At 46.1% G+C, this 23,528-nt stretch overlaps 2 protein-coding genes across 4 annotated transcripts in view; both read left to right on the top strand.

Moving 5' to 3' along the window:
* The window catches only part of LOC120059592 (polypeptide N-acetylgalactosaminyltransferase 6-like), a 32,712-nt gene extending 29,970 nt beyond the window's left edge, over window positions 1-2,742 (top strand). Inside the window, exon 12 of the mRNA XM_039008724.1 lies at window positions 1,549-2,742. Within this exon, the coding sequence (XP_038864652.1) occupies window positions 1,549-1,662 (114 nt within the window). The 3' untranslated portion in view covers window positions 1,663-2,742. The remainder of the gene's footprint in view (window positions 1-1,548) is intronic.
* Window positions 2,743-5,207: 2,465 nt separating this feature from the next.
* Window positions 5,208-23,416, top strand: LOC120059090 (glucose-6-phosphate 1-dehydrogenase-like). Of its 3 annotated transcripts, none has more exons than XR_005478104.1 (14): window positions 5,208-5,270; window positions 5,377-5,537; window positions 7,161-7,198; window positions 7,475-7,583; window positions 10,415-10,641; window positions 12,519-12,677; window positions 16,211-16,336; window positions 16,614-16,707; window positions 16,874-17,060; window positions 17,789-18,024; window positions 18,584-18,660; window positions 19,209-19,301; window positions 22,164-22,734; window positions 22,985-23,416. XR_005478104.1 is itself a non-coding variant. In XM_039007887.1 (13 exons), the coding sequence occupies exons 1-13, from the start codon at window positions 5,424-5,426 to the stop codon at window positions 23,001-23,003; spliced, it is 1,545 nt and encodes a 514-aa protein (XP_038863815.1). In that variant the 5' UTR covers window positions 5,218-5,423; the 3' UTR covers window positions 23,004-23,416. The 3 variants fall into 3 exon arrangements, 1 of the variants encoding a protein (XP_038863815.1); XR_005478103.1 differs by having other exon boundaries at window positions 5,229-5,270; window positions 5,374-5,537; XM_039007887.1 differs by having other exon boundaries at window positions 5,218-5,537; window positions 22,164-22,229.
* Window positions 23,417-23,528: the final 112 nt, after the last annotated feature.

Raw genomic sequence — 23,528 nt, 5'->3', positions numbered from 1 at the left:
GCCACATCTGCAGTCCTCCTGCCTCCTTGCAGCATGCCTAAGGCACGTTCACGCAGATGAGCAGGGACCCTGGGCATCTTTCTTTTGGTGTTTTTCAGAGTCAGTAGAAAGGCCTCTTTCGTGTCCTAAGTTTTCATACCTGTGACCTTAATTGCCTACCGTCTGTAAGCTGTGTCCTAACGACCATTCCACAGGTGCATTCATTAATTGTTTATGTTTCATTGAACATGCATGGGAAACAGTGTTTAAACCCTTTACAATGAAGATCTGTGAAATTATTTAGATTTTTACGAATTATCTTTGAAAGACAGGGTTCTGAAAAAGTGACGTTTCTTTTTTTGCTGAGTTTAGTAACCCAAAAAAGTGTTAAACAAATAAAAATGTTTTATATTTGAGATTCTTCAAAGTAGCCACCCTTTGCCTTGATGACAGCTTTGCACACTTTTGGCATTCTCTCAACCAGCTTCACCTGGAATGCTTTTCCAACAGTCTTCCCACATATGCTGAGCACTTGTTAGCTGCTTTTCCTTCACTATGCGGTCCAACTCATCCCAAACTATCTCAATTGGGTTGAGGTCGGGTGATTGTGGAGGCCGGGTCATCTGATGCAGCACTCCATCACTCTCCTTCTTGGTAAAATAGCCCTTACACTGCCTGGAGGTGTGTTGGGTCATTGTCTTGTTGAAAAACAAATGATAGTCCAACTAAGCGCAAACCAGATGGGATGGCGTATCGCTGCAGAAAGCTGTGGTAGCCATAAAGGTTAGGTTTACCTTGAATTCTAAATAAATAACCAACAGTGTCACAGCAAAGCACCCCCACACCATCACACCAACTCCATGCTTCACGGTGGGAACCACACCTGTGGAGATCATCCGTTCACCCACTCTGCGTCTCACAAAGACATGGCGGTTGGAACCAAAACTCTGGGTCTTCCTTTCCTGTGGCAGTCCTCATGAGAGACAGTTTCATCATAGCGCTTGTTGGTTTTTGTGACTGCACTTGAAGAAACTTTCAAAGTTCTTGAAAAATTCCATATTGACTGACTTTCATGTCTTAAAGTAATGATGGACTGTCGTTTCTCTTTGCTTATTCGAGCTGTTCTTGACATAATATGGACTTGGTCTTTTACCAAATAGGGCTATCTTCTGTATACCACCCCTACCTTGTCACAACACAACTGATTGGCTCAAACGTATTAAGAAGGATCTCCTGTTAATTGAAATGCATTCCAGGTGACAACCTCAAGAAGCTGGTTGAGAGAATGCCAAGAGTGTGAAAAGCTGTCATCACGGCAAAGGGTGGCTACTTTGAAGAATCTAAAATATATTTTTATTTGTTTATCACTTTTTTTGGGTTACTACATGATTCCATATGTTACTTAATAGTTTTGATGTCTTCACTATTATTCTACAATGTAGAAAATAGTCAAAGTAAAGAAGAACCCTAAAATGAGTAGGTGTGTCCAAACTTTTGACTGGTTCTGTATCTGTCCATAGCTGAAGTACATGGTCTGACTCTGTAGTGTTAACCCTCTGCCCTCTCCAGGAGAATCTCCTCCAGAACCCAGCCAGTGGAAAATGCTTACTCCTGATAGGGAGCCAGATAGTGATGTACTACTGCAACACTGCTGATCTCAACCAGCACTGGACATTCAGTTGACCTCCCTGAACTTAAACCCCTGACCTTAACCAAAATTAAAGCTTGTACTGGACCTTGACCCCTATACCAGCCCATCCACCCATAGACTCAGGGTCAAGAAGGAAGGGCCAGTGCCAGCTGAGGACAACAGGACAGGAACATATGCCACTGAGAACACAACATTGCTGACTTGAGAGGAATGAACTGGTAGAACATGGAGTACTGCCTACCTATGTGAATGAGCTCAGGATTTAACCTCTGACTGTTTGAACTATATTTATGATGGAGACTCAGGAATGAAGGTTGAAGGGGGTCTGGTTCCTTCTCGTGGTGGGGGGGAACTGAACACTGCAGCCTGGGTTGTGTTCAGTAGGGGGAAATATTTTGAAGCAGAGTGAAACTGGGATCTCCACTCCTACCTGAACTTGTCCAATGAGAACACAGATTGACATTTTTGTTGCAAAACCTTTTGCTACGGTATACCCTACTAAACATGACCCTGAACTGGCAGGCAGCGATATGCTCTACCCAGCTAATATGGTAGGAAGATGTCCATCACTGACCACTAGGATCTTAACACAGAAGATCCTTTTCTTTATACTCCAGGTTTTAAATAATTGTTTTGTTTGTCTAATTTACACTATGTTTGTCAGGAAATTAATGTAGACATTGTGAATGTTGTTGCTGTGCAAATATTTGCCAAAGGGAGAGGTGTAAAAAAAAAAAAAAATGTTTTTCTTATTTGTCATAGTAAACTGACATACTGTATGTTCCTTACAGGATATACCAGAGGTAAAGGGATATTCAAAATCATGACAAATATTCCTATTAACATATGAAGGATTGGAATGGAAATTGAATGAGAACTTTTGGGGGGTTTTAATTTAGGTTAATTCTTGATTTATTAACATGCCTTTAATAAGACTTGTGATATCAACTTTACCCATCTTTTGGCCACATTAGATGAATAAAAACAAGAAGATTGTGTATTACAGCCAGCATTTGATAACATGTCTTTCCAGCAACGTCTACCAATGTGATACTTGGTTGGTTTCTACCAGACTGTCTCTAGCTCGTTGTGTTTTTTTGTTCCTGGTTATGTACTACTTTACATATGGCACGAACTGAAAGTACTGTGTGTTCAAAATACAATGCTATTAGGCAAATTATCTGGCAAGGGAACTAAGGGATGCTGAATATCATGCTCTTGTGTGTGTCTGTTCCTATGTGACTTTCATACTTTTTGATTCCAGACCAACTTTTATTACGCTGGAGATATGGGCCCTGTTCTTATCAGAACCCACAAGCTGATAATACGAGACTTTTCTTTTTGTCCCAAATGGTACACCGTTCCCTATAGTGCACTACTTTTGACGAGGGCCCGTAGGGATCTGGTCAAAAGTTGTGCACTATGTAGGTAATAGTGTGGTATTTGGGACTTATGAATTCCTACAATAATAAACCTTGTTCCGGGTGAGCTGTTGAATAGGCTAGTTAATGATAAATATATCTTTCTCTCACAATTTGCATTGCACAATATTGTTTATGCAAGGAGTGGTTTCGGACTCTTAAGGTCGTTCCTTTAATGAATTATAACTTATACAAGTTCTAAGTTAATGACCACTATGAACGTGTGTTAGACGGACTAATCTTAAGAAAGACATGTCATTTATTTGTATTTGGAAATGAAAGTTGAGTGTAGTCTAGCCTCGGCTTCAGGCTTCACAAACGAGGTGAAAGACTGTGGCTGAGGGTTGTCAAACCAGGGCCCGGTTTACCGATAGCGATGGATATTAGGCTTACGAGTGTTTTTAACGATGCATCTTTCCTACAACAGCCAAAGATGTGACATGCGTTTCCCAAAACACCAGGCAGAGAGAAGAGTCACTAAGTGCGTTGTTGACGCTGGTGTTGATACTGATTGGATCGTAGGGGTTGCTGCTCTCGGGTCAGCTTTCGTCATTCAATTCTTACCTTTGAATGATGTTGAAGTCAATTTCATGTTCATTTAATTGTTTTATTTTGCAATTTGTCTACAACCAAATGTTTTGCCTCAATATACACAGTTTACAAAACATTAAAAACACCTAATTGAGTTGGCTCCCGTTTGCCCTCTAAACCGCCTCAATTCGTTGGGGGCATGGACTCTACAAGGTGTCGAAAGCATTCCACAGGGATGCTGGCCCATGATGACTCCCATGCTTCCCACAGTTGTTGAGTTGGCTGGATGTCCTTTGGGTGGTGGATCATTCCTGATACACATGGGAAACTGTTAAACCTGAAAAACCCAGCAGCTTTGCAGTTCTTGACACAAACCGGTGCGCCTGGCACCTACTACCATACCCGTTCAAAGGCACTTAAATATTTTGTCTTGCCCATTTACCCTTAGAATGGCACACACACCATGTCTCAATGCTTAAAAATCCTTCTTTAATCTGTCTTCTCCCCTTCATCTCTACACTGATTTGAAGTGGATTGAACAAGTGACATCATTAAGGGATCATAGCTTCCACCTGGTCAGTCTGTCATGGAAAGATTAGGTATCAATGTTGCGTATACTCAATATTTCATGTGTAGCCTAATGTGTGCAATGTTTAGCCAAATCTTGATTTAGTGCATTATTATAGGGTGAGCATTAGAATAAAACGCCTCTATTTGCAGCCATGGGTGATATCTTTCTAGGAGCTGATCCGTCGTCAGTATTGTGGCATAATTCTAATGTTAAGGTCAGATTTGAATGGAGAAAGCTGATCCGAGAGCAGTGCTGCCTTTGGATCCTATCAGTATTGACATCTGCCTTGACAACGATGCACTTAGCGAACATTCTCTCTCCGTGGTGTTTTGGGAAACGCATGTTACATCTTCGGGCCTTTTGTAAGAAAGCTGCATCGTTAAAACACTCGTAAGCCTAAATCCGATCGCTATGGGTAAATCAGGCCCTGGTCTGTTGGAATGTGGAGAGGCAGCTAATGTGGGGCGTTGTCTTTCATGCCTTGCCCATGTCACATACCTTGTATCTACCCTTTTATTTTTGCACTGACAATGCACACTCACAGGGCTCTATACACACTCACAGGGCTCTACACACTCATAGGGCTCTACACACTCACAGGGCTCTACACACTCACAGGACTCTACACACTCACAGGGCCCTACACACTCACAGGACTCGACACACTCACAGGGCTCTACACACCCACAGGGCTCTACACACCCACAGGGCTCTACACACCCACAGGGCTCTACACATTCACAGGGCCCTACACACTCACAGGACTCGACACACTCACAGGGCTCTACACACTCACAGGGCTCTACACACCCACAGGGCTCTACACACCCACAGGGCTCACATTGACACTCCAACTCACACTCACTTTATTTGTTCACACTCGTATACAATCACCATACTCTGTTTATCATATATCCTGATGCCTAATCACCGTACCCCTATCCATATCACATTGAGACATTCTTCCTTTGCAACAATAGGTGGCAGCATTGCCTTGGTGAATATTTCTGCTATGCAACGATGACAGTTACAATTTGAACCTACCTCACACACACACACACACACTCCACTGTTCTGTTACTGACTGAGCCAGGAGAGAGCTGGACCTGGACCCTTTGTGAGTGAATGAGACAACACGACACAGAGAGTAAGATCACACACAAAGACTGACTCCAACATCTTCCTGTCGCTATTGTTGTATGTCTCTTGCTGTCTTTCAGCAGCAGAGAGGGAACTAAGCTTGACATACAGTACAGAGACAACACACCAGATGGAGAAGAGTGGTGTTCCTGAGTGTCTCACCCACTCTGAGATATTGGGTCAGCTGAGAAGTGAGCTGTCCCATTCATCTGACTTACACATCTTCATCATACTGGGAGCCTCAGTGAGTACTCTAGTAGTTACCCTGTTTGTGCTCTTCCTTTCATGTTTGGCATGACATTGAGTGACAAGGAGTTGGTATGATAGCACAAACAGACTGGCACTCAGGCTAAGTAGTAGTTGTCCCTCTATGCATGTGTTTATTTGATGGTAACAGTGAACCTTTTCCCTGTGGTATGTTCTGTTCAGTTCTGTTCTACAAGGGCAGAGACATGGGCTACATAGAGTACAGTCCAATGTTCATACTAGATTACCACGTGTCAGACTTTATGCTACCAGAATACTGCTTCAATGCTGGAAGTGTTCTAGTGTGAATGTTGGAACACAGCCAATAGCCATAGTTCCACAGTATTTAAAAGAAAGTTACTGACTTGTTGCACTGCTTCCACTGTGGGATAAGAGTGGGTTCCTTTTGAGATTTGCTTTAAGATCAACCACAGGACCTAACGACTCAGTAGTTATGCTACTGATTAGGCTGCTGTGTGAGTTGTTACGGAAACGTGGAGTCTTGCTTGTTAAAATTACCCAGCTAGTATATGACTCTCTATATCTAGAGTTCCATCTGGTTTGAAGTCCAAACATGGGGTCAACTAAGTAAGTAAGTGTGTGTGTGTGTGTGTGTGTGTGTGTGTGTGTGTGTGTGTGTGTGTGTGTGTGTGTGTGTGTGTGTGTGTGTGTGTGTGTGTGTGTGTGTGTGTGTGTGTGTGTGTGTGTGTGTGTGTGTGTGTGTGTGTGTGACTGGGGGAAGAGAGGAGAGGGGTCACACGCTGACTGAAATGTGCTGCATCTGGCTTTTCTTTATCTAGCGCTGAAAGAGAGAGATGAGTTTAGGACTTAAAATGTTTGTCCACTTCCGTGAGTTAACCATCTGTCTATCACAAATAACTACCCCCCTTCGCTACATTTGAGTGTGTTAAAAAGTTACTTTTCAGAATGGCTGTGCTGCAGTGTTTGTCTTCCTGTTATGCAGTGTTGTGTTTAAATATGTATGCTACTCACACCATGCCCCACGTTGACTGGGTCAATTAAAAGTTTTGCTGCGAAGGCAGCAGCTACTCTTCCTGGGGTCTGGCAAAATGAAGGCAGTTATACCATATATTTTTTTTAACATTACAAAACATTCATAACAGATTTCACAACACACTAAGTGTGTGCCCTCAGGCCCCTACTCCACTACCACATATCTACAACACAAAATCCATGTGTGTGTGCATAATGCGTATGTTATCGTGTGTGTGTATAGTGCATATGTTATCGTGTGTGTATGCATGTGTCTGTGCCTATGTTTGTGTTGCTTAACAGTCCCTGCTGATCCATACGGTGTGTTTTATTTTTATTTTTTTTATCTGTTTTTTATATCTGATTCTATTGCTTGCATCAGTTACCTGATGTGGAATAGAGTTCCATGTAGTCATGGCTCTATGTAGTACTGCTCGCTTTGCATAGTCTGTTCTGGACTTGGGGACAGTAGATCGGTACTGTGAAGGTTGGACGTTGAACTGCCCTGTACTGTACCATGTGTTCATAGAAACAGGAAACGATTATAAACAAGAGTAATCAACCATAAGGTTCTAGGCACATTTTAGTCTCTCAAATACTTTATTTAACTTTGTATCTATCCATTCAGGGAGATCTTGCCAATAAGAAGATCTATCCTACTCTATGGTGAGTGAATTTCCTGTTTTCTGTTGCTGGATCATGTGCCTGTCTATCTCCACAGTCCCTGAATCATCAGAATGACTGTCCGTAAATGCTGTTCAAGGTTCAGGGTTGTCATCTCAAGTTTCTACTAATTATGCTAGGAGTTTAGGGGGGGGGGGGGGGGTCTGCTCCTTGACCAGTGTTCTAGGTCATCATGTCTCCAGGGAGCTGACTGAGTGTCCTGTCTTTGTCTCTGTCCCTTTTTATACTGCATCTCATTGTTCAGTCCTCCTCTTATAGGTGGCTGTTCAGAGATGAGCTTCTCCCAGAAGAGACCCACTTTGTGGGCTTCGCTCGCTCCGAGCTGACCATGGACGACATCAGGACAGCATGTCTGCCACATATGAAGGTAAGGACTCTTAGTGTAGGCTGAGTGCAGGCAACTCGGTTCTGCTAACTTTTTTTGATCAAAGTCATTTCGCTTTTGGTAGCTTCACCTTTGAAAGTCCATGTGAAACTGCCTTGACTGGATTCCCTCTATTGTGACAGTGGTTTGTCAGTGAGGTTATTGGGGGATGTACATAGGGTGACCACATTTAAAATCGAGCACACAGCCATGCAATCTCCGCTGACCAACATTGGCAGTAGCATGGCCCTACTGAAGAGTTCAGTGACTTTCAACGGGGCACCTTTCCAACAAGTCAGTTCATCAAATTTCAGACTTGCTAGAGCTACCCCGGGAAACTGTATGTGCTGTTATTGTGAAGTGGAAACATCTAGGAGCAACAGCGGCTCAGCTGAGAACTGGTAGGCCACACAAGCTGACAAACATGGACTGCCACGTGCTGAAGCGCGAAGAGCGTAAAAATCACTTTTCCTTGGTTGCTACACTTACTACCGAGTTCCAAACTGCCTTTGGAAGCAACATCAGCACGATAACTGTTTGTGGGAGCTTCATGAAATGGGTTTCCAAGCAGCCGCACACAAGCCTGAGATCACCATGTGCAATGTCAAGCGTCGGCTGGAGTGGTGTAAAGCTTGCCGCCATTGGACTCTGGAGCAGTGGAAACGGGTTCTCTGGAGTGATGAATCACGCTTCACCATCTGGCAGTACGACAGACTAATCTGGGTTTGGCGGATTCCAGGAGAATGCTACCTGCCCGAATGCATAGTGCCAACTGTAAAGTTTGGTGTAGGAGGAATAATGGCCTGGGGCTGTATTTCATGGTTTGGGCTAGGCCCCTTTGTTCCAGTGAAGGGAAATCTTAACGCTACAGCATACAATGACATTCTAGACAATACTGTGCTTCGAACTTTGTGGTAACATTTTGGAGAAGGCCTTTTCTTGTTTCAGCATGACATGCCCCCTGTGCACTAAGCGAGGTCCATACAGAAACGGTTTGTTGAGATTGGTGGACTTGACTGGCCTACACAGAGCCCTGACCTCAACCCCATCAAACACCTTTGGGATAAATTGGAACACCGACTGCGAGCCAGGCCTAATCGCCCAACATCAGTGCCCAACCTCACTGAATGGAAGCAAGTCCCTGCAGCACTGTTCCAACATCTAGTGGAAAGCTTTCCCAGAAGAGTGGAGGCTGTTATGGCAGCAAAGGGCGGACCAACTCCATATTAATGCCGATGATTTTGGAATGAGATGTTTGACGAGCAGGTGTCCACATACTTTTGGTCATGTAGTGTATACATGCATTCTGAAGAGAGACTCACCATATCTTTTCCACACACAATGACGGGTAGGTCGTCATTGTAAAAAAGAATTTGTTCTTAACTTACTTGCCTAGTTAAATAAAGGTTAAATTAAAAAAATAATACTCAAGACACTATCTTAACACATTTCAATGCTTTTCACTGACGGCTGCAACTCCATCAGCTAGACCTATTACCAGGTGCACTACCCAAATGGGCTTAGGCCTACACACTTCTGATTGAAAACAATCCATAGCTATTTATTTTTTAAAAAGAAAGAAAAAGCTAATGGTCCTCTGTGGCTATGTAAAGTATTTTGAATTATTTGATTTAGACAGGAGTAATTATATATAATTTTGGCAAAACATCAATTTACTTTAGGGCAATAGAGCATCCTAACAGTGAACTGTGCACCCCACAACTTTCCTTCCTAATACGCGAGGAAACCAGAGATCTGTATATAATGAGATGCTCATGACTCCGCCCTAACAATGGGAGTCTTTGTCCCATAGCCTGGAAGGCAAGCGACAAGCTTAGGTCTGCATATTATTCCCATAGAATCGTATTGGGCTTATTCTGGGCAGATTTTGGCGAGAGTGTGCCCTCTCGCTTCGCGTCTTTCTCTCTGCTGAAACTATATCACTGGAGAAAGCATCCGGCTGAGCGAAACGGCGCCCCTCTATATGTAACCCCTGTTTCTGATGCTGTCTGGACAGAAATAGTATGACATTACGTAGTCTTTTGGTCCAGACAACATCAGATACATGGTCTACACCTATTGAGACAGAGGGGGGGGCTGTTTCACTGTCCAGACAGCATCAGATACATGGTCTACACCTACTGAGACAGAGGGGGGCTGTTTCACTGTCCAGACAGCATCAGATACATGGTCTACACCTACTGAGACAGAGGGGGGCTGTTTCACTGTCCAGACAGCATCAGATACATGGTCTACACCTACTGAGACAGAGGGGGGGCTGTTTCACTGTCCAGACAGCATCAGATACATGGTCTACACCTACTGAGACAGAGGGGGGGCTGTTTCACTGTCCAGACAGCATCAGATACATGGTCTACACCTACTGAGACAGAGGGGGGGCTGTTTCACTGTCCAGACAGCATCAGATACATGGTCTACACCTACTGAGACAGAGGGGGGCTGTTTCACTGTCCAGACAGCATCAGATACATGGTCTACACCTACTGAGACAGAGGGGGGGCTGTTTCACTGTCCAGACAGCATCAGATACATGGTCTACACCTACTGAGACAGAGGGGCACTGTTTTTCTGCAAGAGACAGATTGGAATGTCTGACTGAAATCAACATTTTTTTCCTAAATTAGTGGTGCTTGAATTTGTTGATAAAATGCAGGACATGATTGTTTCTTTGTGGGAAGGGTGACACAGGGGCAAAATGCAATCCAGGACATGTGGTTGACCTAGATGTACATGTTCATACTCATTACAATGAAAAGACTGTGGATAGGTATTCTGTTGTAATCATTCATGTGTGTACATGTGTGTTTTCTCAGGTTGGTGATGGTGAGAGTGAGCGCCTCGCTGCGTTCTTCAGTAGGAACTCTTACCTGAGCGGCAGGTATGATGAGGAGGACTCCTTCTCTGAGCTGAATGCCCACCTGAGCTCCCTGACCACCAGCAAGGGGGCTGACCATGCTAACTGTGTCTTCTACCTGGCACTGCCCCCCAGCGTCTACCATCATGTTAGCAAGAACATCAGAGCCCACTGCATGTGCCGCAAGTCAGTGTCTCAAACACACTTGTCAGATCACTCAAGCATATGCATGCATGAACACACATACATTTTGTTTTTCTATCATTTTACTATTTTCCCTAAACCTTAACCGAACCCCAATCCCATAACCCTAACACCTAACTGTAATTCTAACCCTAAACCGAACCCCTAAGCCTAAAATCAGAGGTGCCACTTTGGTTTTAGAAGTGGGGGGGACATAACCTGGCGAGGCGTCTGGTTTAGCCATCGAATGCGAATTTCCTGCATTTTTATCAAATCCAATATGTCATCTCTATTTAGAACAAAAAGTAAGCAAAAATACCCACAGTCATCAAGCTAGGTAAGAGATCATTATTAAATATGTTTAAGTGTTTAATAAGACTGAACTAGATCAAAGGTAATTCAATAATAAATATTGTGTTGCTCAGGGCAGTTCTTTCCAAGGAAATATACTTCCTAAATAGGCCTATGATTAGGCTATAGTTTACTACATTGCCTACAAAGGCCTAAATATTGATCACCCATGTTTCTATGTCTGAAAATCCTTCCACTCCCAAACGTAGGCTATAAAAATGGTGCAAGAGAAAGTACAAGTCTCTCCAATTTGGCTCTCTTCAATCTACATCCAGCATATTGGCTGATATAGCCCAGTAATACAGATAGTCTAACATAAGGGCCATGTCAGAATCTCTGGTAATTTAACCTATTTCTAAAGTTATTTTTGCACATTTGATATTGCCTATAGTGCTCAACATTTCTGGGACCATGGCTGGCAAGTGAGCTGCGTCACATACGCCTAAAAAGACTTTGCGGAACTGTGGTTGGGTTTGGGACCAGTTCTTGTGGGAGTCAGACAGAAAGCCAGCAGTTGCGGTATGAAAAGGTGCAGGCAGGAGTGGGATGAAGAAATCGGTCCTGTACAGACCTCTACTGTGCACAATGACAGTGACGCCTGTAATGTTAGTGCTGTTTATTACTGTGTCAGTGTGAAAAGTATGGAATTAGCTAGGGAAACTGACAAATCAATAACATTACATTGCCATACTGGCTAATAAAAACTCACATTGTACTGAAAAAACATCACAATATCAATCTTCAATTGTTTGGCCGATGGTTTCATCATTTGATTCAGGTCTAGTGTGATTGAGGCAAAAATAATAGCTATCGTTGGCCAACTTTTGGCCAGCTGTCTTGCCAACTGTACATCAACTGGCGAAAGCTACCCAAGTTAATTTACTTCTGTTGAAATGGGACAAAACAAAGGCTACAAAAGGTGTCCATACAAACAACTGCTGTCAGATAGTACTAATAGCCACCTCATATCACTATCTGACAGATAACTAGAGACTAGAGCTGAACTGATTGTGGTAGCTGCTCACTAGCGTAGCTTATTTATTCACCTCAGTCGAGAGGGGATAAAACATTAGCTAAAGTTAACATGTCAGTTACAATACTAGCTCAGCACTGCGAATAAATACTCGTCCCCCCCCCGGCTAAGTTAAACAGCAGTTACCTTGCCAACTACATCAGTCTACTAAAGAGTAGCCTGTTTCTGTTCTGCTTTCTTTTACAACTCGGTGAAAGAGCACAACATGTACACACTGAACTATGCTCAACTCTCCCGTGCTGTTCCAGCCAGCCTTCCAGAACCTTTGCCTTCACACAGGAATACAATTTCAGAATGCCCCCCAGTTCCCAGTGAAAGTTGCGCCCCTGCCTAAAATAGCCTTCTTCCTTGTGGGGAATGGCGTAATGTTCCCACTAGTCTGAATTTCTGGTCCCCGCAAGGATAGAAAACCCATAAACACATATGCACAAACACACTCACACATCCCTGTACCACACTGTAAAGTGCTCTCTTGGTCTCTGTCTCTGTGTGTTAGAGGTTGGAGCAGGGTGATAGTGGAGAAGCCATTTGGTCGTGACTTGCAGAGTTCTCAGGAGCTGTCGTCCCACTTCTCCTCCCTGTTCAGAGAAGACCAGATCTACCGCATAGACCACTACCTGGGCAAGGAGATGGTGCAGAACCTCATGGTCCTCAGGTACAGAGATGGTGTTAGAACCTCATGGTCCTCAGGTACAGAGATGGTGTTAGAACCTCATTGTTTTCAGGTACAGAGATGGTATTAGTACCTCATGGTCCTCAGGTACAGAGATGGTATTAGTACCTCATGGTCCTCAGGTACAGAGATGGTATTAGAACCTCATCGTCCTCAGGTACAGAGATGGTATTAGAACCTCATCGTCCTCAGGTACAGAGATGGTATTAGAACCTCATCGTCCTCAGGTACAGAGATGGTGTTAACCTCATCGTCCTCAGGTACAGAGATGGTATTAGAACCTCATCGTCCTCAGGTACAGAGATGGTATTAGAACCTCATCGTCCTCAGGTACAGAGATGGTATTAGAACCTCATCGTCCTCAGGTACAGAGATGGTATTAGAACCTCATCGTCCTCAGGTACAGAGATGGCATTAGAACCTCGTCGTCCTCAGGTACAGAGATGATGTTAACCTCATGGTCCTCAGGTACAGAGATGGTATTAGAACCTCATCGTCCTCAGGTACAGAGATGGTATTAGAACCTCATCGTCCTCAGGTACAGAGATGGTGTTAGAACCTCATGGTCCTCAGGTACAGAGATGGTGTTAGAACCTCATCGTCCTCAGGTACAGAGATGGTGTTAGAACCTCATGGTCCTCAGGTACAGAGATGGTGTTAACCTCATCGTCCTCAGGTACAGAGATGGTGTTAACCTCATCGTCCTCAGGTACAGAGATGGTGTTAACCTCATCGTCCTCAGGTACAGAGATGGTGTTAACCTCATCGTCCTCAGGTACAGAGATGGTGTTAACCTCATCGTCCTCAGGTACAGAGATGGTGTTAACCTCATCGTCCTCAGGTACAGAGATGGTGTTAACCTCATCGTCCTCAGGTACAGAGATGGTGTTAACCTCATCGTCCTCAGGTACAGAGATGGTGTTAACCTCATCGTCCTCAGGTACAGAGATGGTGTTAACCTCATCGTCCTCAGGTACAGAGATGGTGTTAACCTCATCGTCCTCAGGTACAGAGATGGTATTAGAACCTCATCGTCCTCAGGTACAGAGATGGTATTAGAACCTCATGGTCCTCAGGTACAGAGATGATATTAGAACCTCATCGTCCTCAGGTACAGAGATGGTATTAGAACCTCATCGTCCTCAGGTACAGAGATGGTATTAGAACCTCATCGTCCTCAGGTACAGAGATGGTATTAGAACCTCATCGTCCTCAGGTACAGAGATGGCATTAGAACCCCGTCGTCCTCAGGTACAGAGATGATGTTAACCTCATGGTCCTCAGGTACAGAGATGGTGTTAACCTCATCGTCCTCAGGTACAGAGATGGTGTTAACCTCATCGTCCTCAGGTACAGAGATGGTATTAGAACCTCATCGTCCTCAGGTACAGAGATGGTGTTAACCTCATCGTCCTCAGGTACAGAGATGGTGTTAACCTCATCGTCCTCAGGTACAGAGATGGTGTTAACCTCATCGTCCTCAGGTACAGAGATGGTGTTAACCTCATCGTCCTCAGGTACAGAGATGGTGTTAACCTCATCGTCCTCAGGTACAGAGATGGTGTTAACCTCATCGTCCTCAGGTACAGAGATGGTGTTAACCTCATCGTCCTCAGGTACAGAGATGGTATTAGAACCTCATCGTCCTCAGGTACAGAGATGGTATTAGAACCTCATGGTCCTCAGGTACAGAGATGATATTAGAACCTCATCGTCCTCAGGTACAGAGATGGTATTAGAACCTCATCGTCCTCAGGTACAGAGATGGTATTAGAACCTCATCGTCCTCAGGTACAGAGATGGCATTAGAACCTCGTCGTCCTCAGGTACAGAGATGATGTTAACCTCATGGTCCTCAGGTACAGAGATGGTATTAGAACCTCATCGTCCTCAGGTACAGAGATGGTATTAGAACCTCATGGTCCTCAGGTACAGAGATGGTGTTAGAACCTCATGGTCCTCAGGTACAGAGATGGTGTTAGAACCTCATCGTCCTCAGGTACAGAGATGGTATTAGAACCTCATCGTCCTCAGGTACAGAGATGGTATTAGAACCTCATGGTCCTCAGGTACAGAGATGGTGTTAGAACCTCATGGTCCTCAGGTACAGAGATGGTGTTAACCTCATCGTCCTCAGGTACAGAGATGGTGTTAACCTCATCGTCCTCAGGTACAGAGATGGTGTTAACCTCATCGTCCTCAGGTACAGAGATGGTGTTAACCTCATCGTCCTCAGGTACAGAGATGGTGTTAACCTCATCGTCCTCAGGTACAGAGATGGTGTTAACCTCATCGTCCTCAGGTACAGAGATGGTGTTAACCTCATCGTCCTCAGGTACAGAGATGGTGTTAACCTCATCGTCCTCAGGTACAGAGATGGTGTTAACCTCATCGTCCTCAGGTACAGAGATGGTGTTAACCTCATCGTCCTCAGGTACAGAGATGGTGTTAACCTCATCGTCCTCAGGTACAGAGATGGTGTTAACCTCATCGTCCTCAGGTACAGAGATGGTGTTAACCTCATCGTCCTCAGGTACAGAGATGGTGTTAACCTCATGGTCCTCAGGTACAGAGATGGTGTTAACCTCATGGTCCTCAGGTACAGAGATGGTGTTAACCTCATCGTCCTCAGGTACAGAGATGGTGTTAACCTCATCGTCCTCAGGTACAGAGATGGTGTTAACCTCATCGTCCTCAGGTACAGAGATGGTGTTAACCTCATCGTCCTCAGGTACAGAGATGGTGTTAACCTCATCGTCCTCAGGTACAGAGATGGTGTTAACCTCATCGTCCTCAGGTACAGAGATGGTGTTAACCTCATGGTCCTCAGGTACAGAGATGATGTTAACCTCATGGTCCTCAGGTACAGAGATGGTGTTAACCTCATGGTCCTCAGGTACAGAGATGGTGTTAACCTCATGGTCCTCAGGTACAGAGATGGTGTTAACCTCATGGTCCTCAGGTACAGAGATGGTGTTAACCTCATGGTCCTCAGGTACAGAGATGGTGTTAACCTCATGGTCCTCAGGTACAGAGATGGTGTTAACCTCATGGTCCTCAGGTACAGAGATGGTGTTAACCTCATGGTCCTCAGGTACAGAGATGGTGTTAACCTCATGGTCCTCAGGTACAGAGATGGTGTTAACCTCATGGTCCTCAGGTACAGAGATGGTGTTAACCTCATGGTCCTCAGGTACAGAGATGGTGTTAACCTCATGGTCCTCAGGTACAGAGATGGTGTTAACCTCATGGTCCTCAGGTACAGCTTGAGTCCTGATCCCAGGAGGACATTTACAGATGTAAAATCTTCCTTGTTCATGAAGTACTGTACAGTATTCATCACAATGAAGCAGATGCTTTTGTCCAAAGCGATTGACAATGAAGTGTGTTCATACAGGTTTGGTATGTGTGTGTGATCCCTGTGGGAACTGAAAGAGCCTTGGCGTGCTATGTTCTTACCAACACAGAAACTGTTTACCATTGTGTTTTGATCCTGTCCTCTGTCTGTCCATCAGGTTTGGGAACCGTATCTTTGGTCCTATCTGGAACAGGAACAGCGTGGCCTGTGTGGTTCTAACCTTTAAAGAACCATTCGGTACACAGGGACGTGGAGGATACTTTGATGATTTTGGCATCATCCGGTGAGGAGGAGCGGCATTTGCAACAGCCTGTCATGCCATGCCAAAGTATAAATCACTGGAAAACTTTGATCAACTGTTTTCAGATTTTCATGTGGTTCTCTTATTCTATGGCAATGTAGTGGAATATAGCTTTTTCTATTATTTATCTTTCTTGTTGCATTGTGGGAAGGGCCCATAAGTAAGAATTTTATTCTAAGTCTACACCTGTTATTTGCAAAGCATGTGACAAATAATTGAGTTGTTCAGTTCCATGGGTTTGTGATATTTCCTGCTTTAGTGATGTCATGCAGAACCACCTCCTCCAGATGCTCTCTCTGGTTGCCATGGAGAAGCCTGCCTCCACCAGCCCTGATGATGTGAGAGATGAGAAGGTAGCATCACCAACCAGTGTTCCACTATGATCAGTATTCCACTTAGGGTCAGGAGTTTTCCCATGGACATGCTGACCAAGACAAACTCTGGGCACACTTTTTACACAGGTGACATAAAGCTATATGACCATTCCCTCTGTCTTCTAAACGTGTGTGTGAACACTAGGTGAAGGTGTTGAAGTGCATCACCCCAGTGCCTCGGTCTGATGTGGTACTGGGTCAGTACATAGGGGACCCTGAGGGGAAGGGCCATGCCAGACTGGGCTACCTAGACGACCCCACCGTGCCCAACGGCTCCCGGACGCCTACCTTCGCCACCTCTGTGCTCTACGTACAGAATGAGAGATGGGATGGTGAGGACCGACAGCCATCTTGGATTCTAGCAAACTCTTTTCCTATTTTCCTCCTATGTCCCTTATCTAGACATGTTGACAGATTTCGACATATCTTCCAGACTCATCCGCTCATATTGTCAGCCTGATACTCTGCATTCCTCACAATCCTGAACTCTCCCTCTCTTATCTAGTTATTCTGTTACTAGACATCCCAACTCCTCTTGTTTGACTCCACCTGCACAGGAACGTCGATCATAACTCTCATACACATTCTCTTTCTCTCCTCCCTTCTCATCTACCCTCACTCTATTCTTTGTCGCTCTCCCATCCACCCACCCATCCCTCTCTCCCCTCATCCATCCGCCCATCCCTCTCTCCCCTCATCCATCCACCCATCCCTCTCTCCCCTCATCCACCCACCCATCCCTCTCTCCCCTCATCCATCCGCCCATCCCTCTCTCCCCTCATCCATCCACCCATCCCTCTCTCCCCTCATCCACCCACTCATCCCTCTCTCCCCTCATCCATCCGCCCATCCCTCTCTCCCCTCATCCACCCGCCCATCCCTCTCTCCCCTCATCCACCCACCCATCCCTCTCTCCCCTCATCCACCCACCCATCCCTCTCTCCCCTCATCCACCCACCCATCCCTCTCTCCCCTCATCCATCCGCCCATCCCTCTCTCCCCTCATCCATCCGCCCATCCCTCTCTCCCCTCATCCATCCGCCCATCCCTCACCCCCTAGGTGTTCCGTTCGTCCTGCGTTGCGGTAAGGCACTCAACGAGCGTAAGGCGGAAGTGCGTCTCCAGTTCACGGATGTTCCAGGGGACATCTTTAATGAGCAGTGCCAGAGGAATGAGCTGGTGGTGAGGGTACAGCCTGATGAGGCCATCTACCTCAAGATGATGACCAAGAAGCCTGGAGCCTACTTCAGCCCTGAGGAGACTGAACTGGACCTTACCTACAGGAGCAGATACAAGGTAATATATATATATATGTATGTATGTATGTATGTATGTATGTATGTATGTATGTATGTATGTATGTATGTATGTATGTGTGTGTGTGTGTACACTACCGTTCAAAAGTTTGGGGTCACTTAGAAATGTCCTAGTTTTTGAAAGAAAAGCACTTTCTTTTGTCCATTAAAATAACATCAAATTGATCAGAAATACAGTGTAGACATTGTTAATGTTGTAAATGACTATTGTAGCTGGAAACAGTCCATTAAAAATCAGCCATCTACATAGGCGTACAGAGGCCCATTATCAGCAACCATCACTCCTGTGTTCCAATGTCACGTTGTGTTAGCTAATCCAAGTTTATCATTTTAAAAGGCTAATTGATCATTAGAAAACCCTTTTGCAATTATGTTAGCACAGCTGAAAACTGTTGTTCTGATTAAAGAAGCAATAAAACTGGCCTTCTTTAGACTAGTTGAGTATCTGGAGCATCAGCATTTGTGGGTTCGATTACAGGCTCAAAACGTGTGTGTGTGTGTGTGTAGAATAGATAACTCGTCTCGTGTTCTCTCGACAGGACGTGAAGCTCCCTGATGCATATGAACGTCTGATTCTGGATGTGTTCTGTGGGAATCCGATGCACTTTGTCCGCAGGTCTGTCTCTGACTGCCACTATCTCACCCGCTTAAATTTATACATTTCAAATGTAATTTTCATATCAGCAGTTGTCACAAAGTGCTTATGCAGGAACCCAGCCTAAAACCCCGAGCAGTGCAGATGTAGAAGCATGTTGGCTAGGCAGGAACCTAGGAAGAAACCTAGAGAGGAACCAGGCTCCGAGGGGTGGCGATGTGCCCACTGACATGTCTGTCTCTTACCCTGTCTCAGTCACCACACTATCTCTGACCCGAGAAACCCTATGTAATCTACACTGATAATCTCTCATGTATGGAAGGAACATTTCTATTAGACCTGATTTATGTGACAATATATATAAGGGATAAAGGCCCAGTTCATTTTTCCAAGGTAAATGTACACAACGGAGGCGTTCACACCACAGTTGCCAAAGAAAACAAAGCTAAAGCACACATTTTAATGACCATTCTAGAACGCCCTTCTAGCCAATCAGAAACAAATCTTCACCAACGCTGTGGTTTAAATCATATCATTGCTCCTGTTTCCTGGTCCTTTTCCTCTCCCAGTGATGAGCTGCGAGAAGCCTGGAGGATCTTCACTCCCCTCCTCCATCACATAGAGGGAGAGAAAACACCTCCTATCCCTTATACCTATGGAAGGTAAGTAATACTACTAATCCTACCTTACTTTCATCACATCGCATGTCCATCTAACCCTCCTCCACCCTCTATCTGTCCCTGTTCCTCCTCCACCCTCTCTGTCCCTGTTCCTCCTCCACCCTCTCTCTGTCCCTGTTCCTCCTCCACTCTCTACCTGTTCCTCCTCCACCCTCTACCTGTTCCTCCTCCACCCTCTACCTGTTCCTCCTCCACCCTCTACCTGTTCCTCCTCCACCCTCTATCTGTCCCTGTTCCTCCTCCACCCTCTACCTGTTCCTCCTCCACCCTCTACCTGTTCCTCCTCCACCCTCTATCTGTCCCTGTTCCTCCTCCACCCTCTCTGTCCCTGTTCCTCCTCCACTCTCTACCTGTTCCTCCTCCACCCTCTACCTGTTCCTCCTCCACTCTCTACCTGTCCCTGTTCCTCCTCCACCCTCTACCTGTTCCTCCTCCACTCTCTACCTGTCCCTGTTCCTCCTCTACCCTCTATCTGTCCCTGTTCCTCCTCTACCCTCTATCTGTCCCTGTTCCTCCTCCACCCTCTCTGTCCCTGTTCCTCCTCCACCCTCTGTCCCTGTTCCTCCTCCACCCTCTACCTGTTCCTCCTCCACCCTCTCTCTGTCCCTGTTCCTCCTCCACCCTCTATTTGTCCCTGTTCCTCCTCCACCCTCTACCTGTCCCTGTTCCTCCTCCACCCTCTCTCTGTCCCTGTTCCTCCTCCACCCTCTCTCTGTCCCTGTTCCTCCTCCACCCTCTCTCTGTCCCTGTTCCTCCTCCACCCTCTACCTGTCCCTGTTCCTCCTCCACCCTCTACCTGTCCCTGTTCCTCCTCCACCCTCTACCTGTCCCTGTTCCTCCTCCACCCTCTACCTGTCCCTGTTCCTCCTCCACCCTCTACCTGTCCCTGTTCCTCCTCCACCCTCTACCTGTCCCTGTTCCTCCTCCACCCTCTATCTGTCCCTGTTCCTCCTCCACCCTCTATCTGTCCCTGTTCCTCCTCCACCCTCTACCTGTTCCTCCTCCACCCTCTATCTGTCCCTGTTCCTCCTCCACCCTCTATCTGTCCCTGTTCCTCCTCCACCCTCTACCTGTTCCTCCTCCACCCTCTATCTGTCCCTGTTCCTCCTCCACCCTCTCTATCCCTGTTCCTCTTCCACCCTCTACCTGTCCCTGTTCCTCCTCCACCCTCTCTCTGTCCCTGTTCCTCCTCCACCCTCTCTGTCCCTGTTCCTCCTCCACCCTCTGTCCCTGTTCCTCCTCCACCATCTCTGTCCCTGTTCCTCCTCCACCCTCTGTCCCTGTTCCTCCTCCACCCTCTGTCCCTGTTCCTCCTCCACCCTCTGTCCCTGTTCCTCCTCCACCCTCTACCTGTCCCTGTTCCTCCTCCACCCTCTACCTGTCCCTGTTCCTCCTCCACCCTCTACCTGTCCCTGTTCCTCCTCCACCCTCTCTCTGTCCCTGTTCCTCCTCCACCCTCTGTCCCTGTTCCTCCTCCACCCTCTCTCTGTCCCTGTTCCTCCTCCACCCTCTATCTGTCCCTGTTCCTCCTCTACCCTCTCTATCCCTGTTCCTCTTCCACCCTTTACCTGTCCCTGTTCCTCCTCCACCCTCTCTCTGTCCCTGTTCCTCCTCCACCCTCTGTCCCTGTTCCTCCTCCACCCTCTACCTGTTCCTCCTCCACCCTCTCTCTGTCCCTGTTCCTCCTCCACCCTCTACCTGTCCCTGTTCCTCCTCCACCCTCTACCTGTTCCTCCTCCACCCTCTACCTGTTCCTCCTCCACCCTCTACCTGTTCCTCCTCCACTCTCTACCTGTTCTTCCTCCACCCTCTATCTGTCCCTGTTCCTCCTCCACCCTCTATCTGTTCCTCCTCCACTCTCTACCTGTTCCTCCTCCACTCTGTCCCTGTTCCTCCTCCACCCTCTCTGTCCCTGTTCCTCCTCCACCCTCTCTGTCCGTGTTCCTCCTCCACCCTCTACCTGTTCCTCCTCCACCCTCTATCTGTTCCTCCTCCACCCTCTACCTGTTCCTCCTCTACCTGTTCCTCCTCCACCCTCTACCTGTTCCTCCTCCACCCACTCTGTCCCTGTTCCTCCTCCACCCTCTATCTGTCCCTGTTCCTCCTCCACCCTCTATCTGTCCCTGTTCCTCCTCCACCCTCTACCTGTTCCTCCTCCACCCTCTACCTGTCCCTGTTGTTCCTCCACCCTCTATCTGTCCCTGTTGTTCCTCCACCCTCTATCTGTCCCTGTTGTTCCTCCACCCTCTACCTGTCCCTGTTCCTCCTCCACCCTCTACCTGTTCCTCCTCCACCCTCTACCTGTCCCTGTTGTTCCTCCACCCTCTATCTGTCCCTGTTGTTCCTCCACCCTCTATCTGTCCCTGTTGTTCCTCCACCCTCTATCTGTCCCTGTTGTTCCTCCACCCTCTATCTGTCCCTGTTGTTCCTCCACCCTCTATCTGTCCCTGTTGTTCCTCCACCCTCTATCTGTCCCTGTTGTTCCTCCACCCTCTATCTGTCCCTGTTGTTCCTCCACCCTCTATCTGTCCCTGTTGTTCCTCCACCCTCTACCTGTCCCTGTTCCTCCTCCACCCTCTACCTGTTCCTCCTCCACCCTCTACCTGTCCCTGTTGTTCCTCCACCCTCTATCTGTCCCTGTTGTTCCTCCACCCTCTATCTGTCCCTGTTGTTCCTCCACCCTCTATCTGTCCCTGTTGTTCCTCCACCCTCTATCTGTCCCTGTTGTTCCTCCACCCTCTATCTGTCCCTGTTGTTCCTCCACCCTCTATCTGTCCCTGTTGTTCCTCCACCCTCTATCTGTCCCTGTTGTTCCTCCACCCTCTATCTGTCCCTGTTCCTCAGTCGTGGACCAAATGAAGCGGATGAGCTCGTGAGGAGGGTGGGATTCCGCTACGAGGGAACATACAAGTGGGTCAACCCCCACACTGCATGACACAAGAAACACACACCAATTACACTGTGTGAAAGTTCCCTTGTGTTTGCTACTCTCGACTCTTTTGAGGTGCTTATTTAACTCATACTGCATGAAAGAAAACGTTATATTCTGCATTTCTCACAATCCTGATATTCCCTCGTCTCTCCTATTTGAGTTGGCATGGTATCATACGGTACTGTATGTGCCGTAGCCAACTTGTCATTTGGGCACATGTTTGGCATGACAATGAAGGAACACAGTGGAGTTGGTTAAAACACAAACCGATCTGAACCACCAGGCGACAAATCAGTATTATGAACAACACGCCTGAACCTGATTAATGCACGGTTTGATTACAGCATCACTATCCAGATTGATTGTGACAAAATAAATCATGATCATTTATTGACTTCACTCTTTGATTGTTTGATTGACGATGTAAATTCCTGTGAGACTGTCATCTAGAAGGCATTTAGCACCCTGAAGGGAGGAGGTAAGGTAAGAAGCTCTTTACTATCTTCTTAAATATAAGCTCGTGAAAATCACTGACTTACAAAATAAATTATCCTATTGGGATAATCAACTAAAAACCTCCAAAATATTATAAACTTTCTCAACCTGACTAATTATATTTCCATCCACATCAGCACATTCCTGTGTATCGCCTGGTCTGGTCTGGTCTGGGCCTAATTTAAGTTGCTCCGCTAGACTGGCTGTTGACTGATGTTTCCTGTTTCTTTCCCTCCAGGTATATGGCCCAGTTCTGAGCCTGCTGTCACTCCATAGCCCACAGACTGTTACTGCTGGGAGGAAGCAGAATGAATGAAAGACCAAAAATGTGTCATTATATACATTGGGTGCACTCGTTTTACATCGCCTGGTTCCCCAGGTGGGTGAAAATGTCACTAGGACAAATGGAATCGTCTAAAATGTACAACGGGTGACGCAAAACAAATGTGCCCAATGACAATAGCTGATTCATAAAATTGCACTGTATGCAATGTATGCTTGGATCAACTCTGTCACTGGGGTTTTGAGAAGAGTTTGAGAATGGTCTCAATGTTCAAGAACAACAGGTTTGTCTTACTCTTCTATACTCACGAGATAAAAGTGTGTCTCTTGCTCTCTGGGAGTAAACGTCAGTTCTGTCATAAACAATAAATGATATGTAAGCTCAGAATTCTGCATAATAATAAGGTGTCTGTTTATTATGTGCAACATTTTCAGAAATGCAAATCAGTAGCTGAAATAAACATACACATTTATAGGTGAAAATACCATAAGCTAGTGGC

The sequence above is a fragment of the Salvelinus namaycush genome, chromosome 14, assembly GCF_016432855.1.
Source record: "Salvelinus namaycush isolate Seneca chromosome 14, SaNama_1.0, whole genome shotgun sequence".
Classification (NCBI taxonomy): domain Eukaryota; kingdom Metazoa; phylum Chordata; class Actinopteri; order Salmoniformes; family Salmonidae; genus Salvelinus; species Salvelinus namaycush.
This window is presented reverse-complemented; position numbering and strand designations above follow the sequence as displayed.

Excerpts from the sequence above, each read along its gene's own strand:
- LOC120059090 (XM_039007887.1), top strand. The coding sequence starts at position 5,424 with ATGGAGAAGAGTGGTGTTCCTGAGTGTCTCACCCACTCTGAGATATTG. Across the intron at positions 5,538-7,160 it reads TCATCATACTGGGAGCCTCA|GGAGATCTTGCCAATAAGAA; the intron begins GTGAGTACTCTA and ends CTATCCATTCAG. Across the intron at positions 18,661-19,208 it reads CCGATGCACTTTGTCCGCAG|TGATGAGCTGCGAGAAGCCT; the intron begins GTCTGTCTCTGA and ends TTCCTCTCCCAG.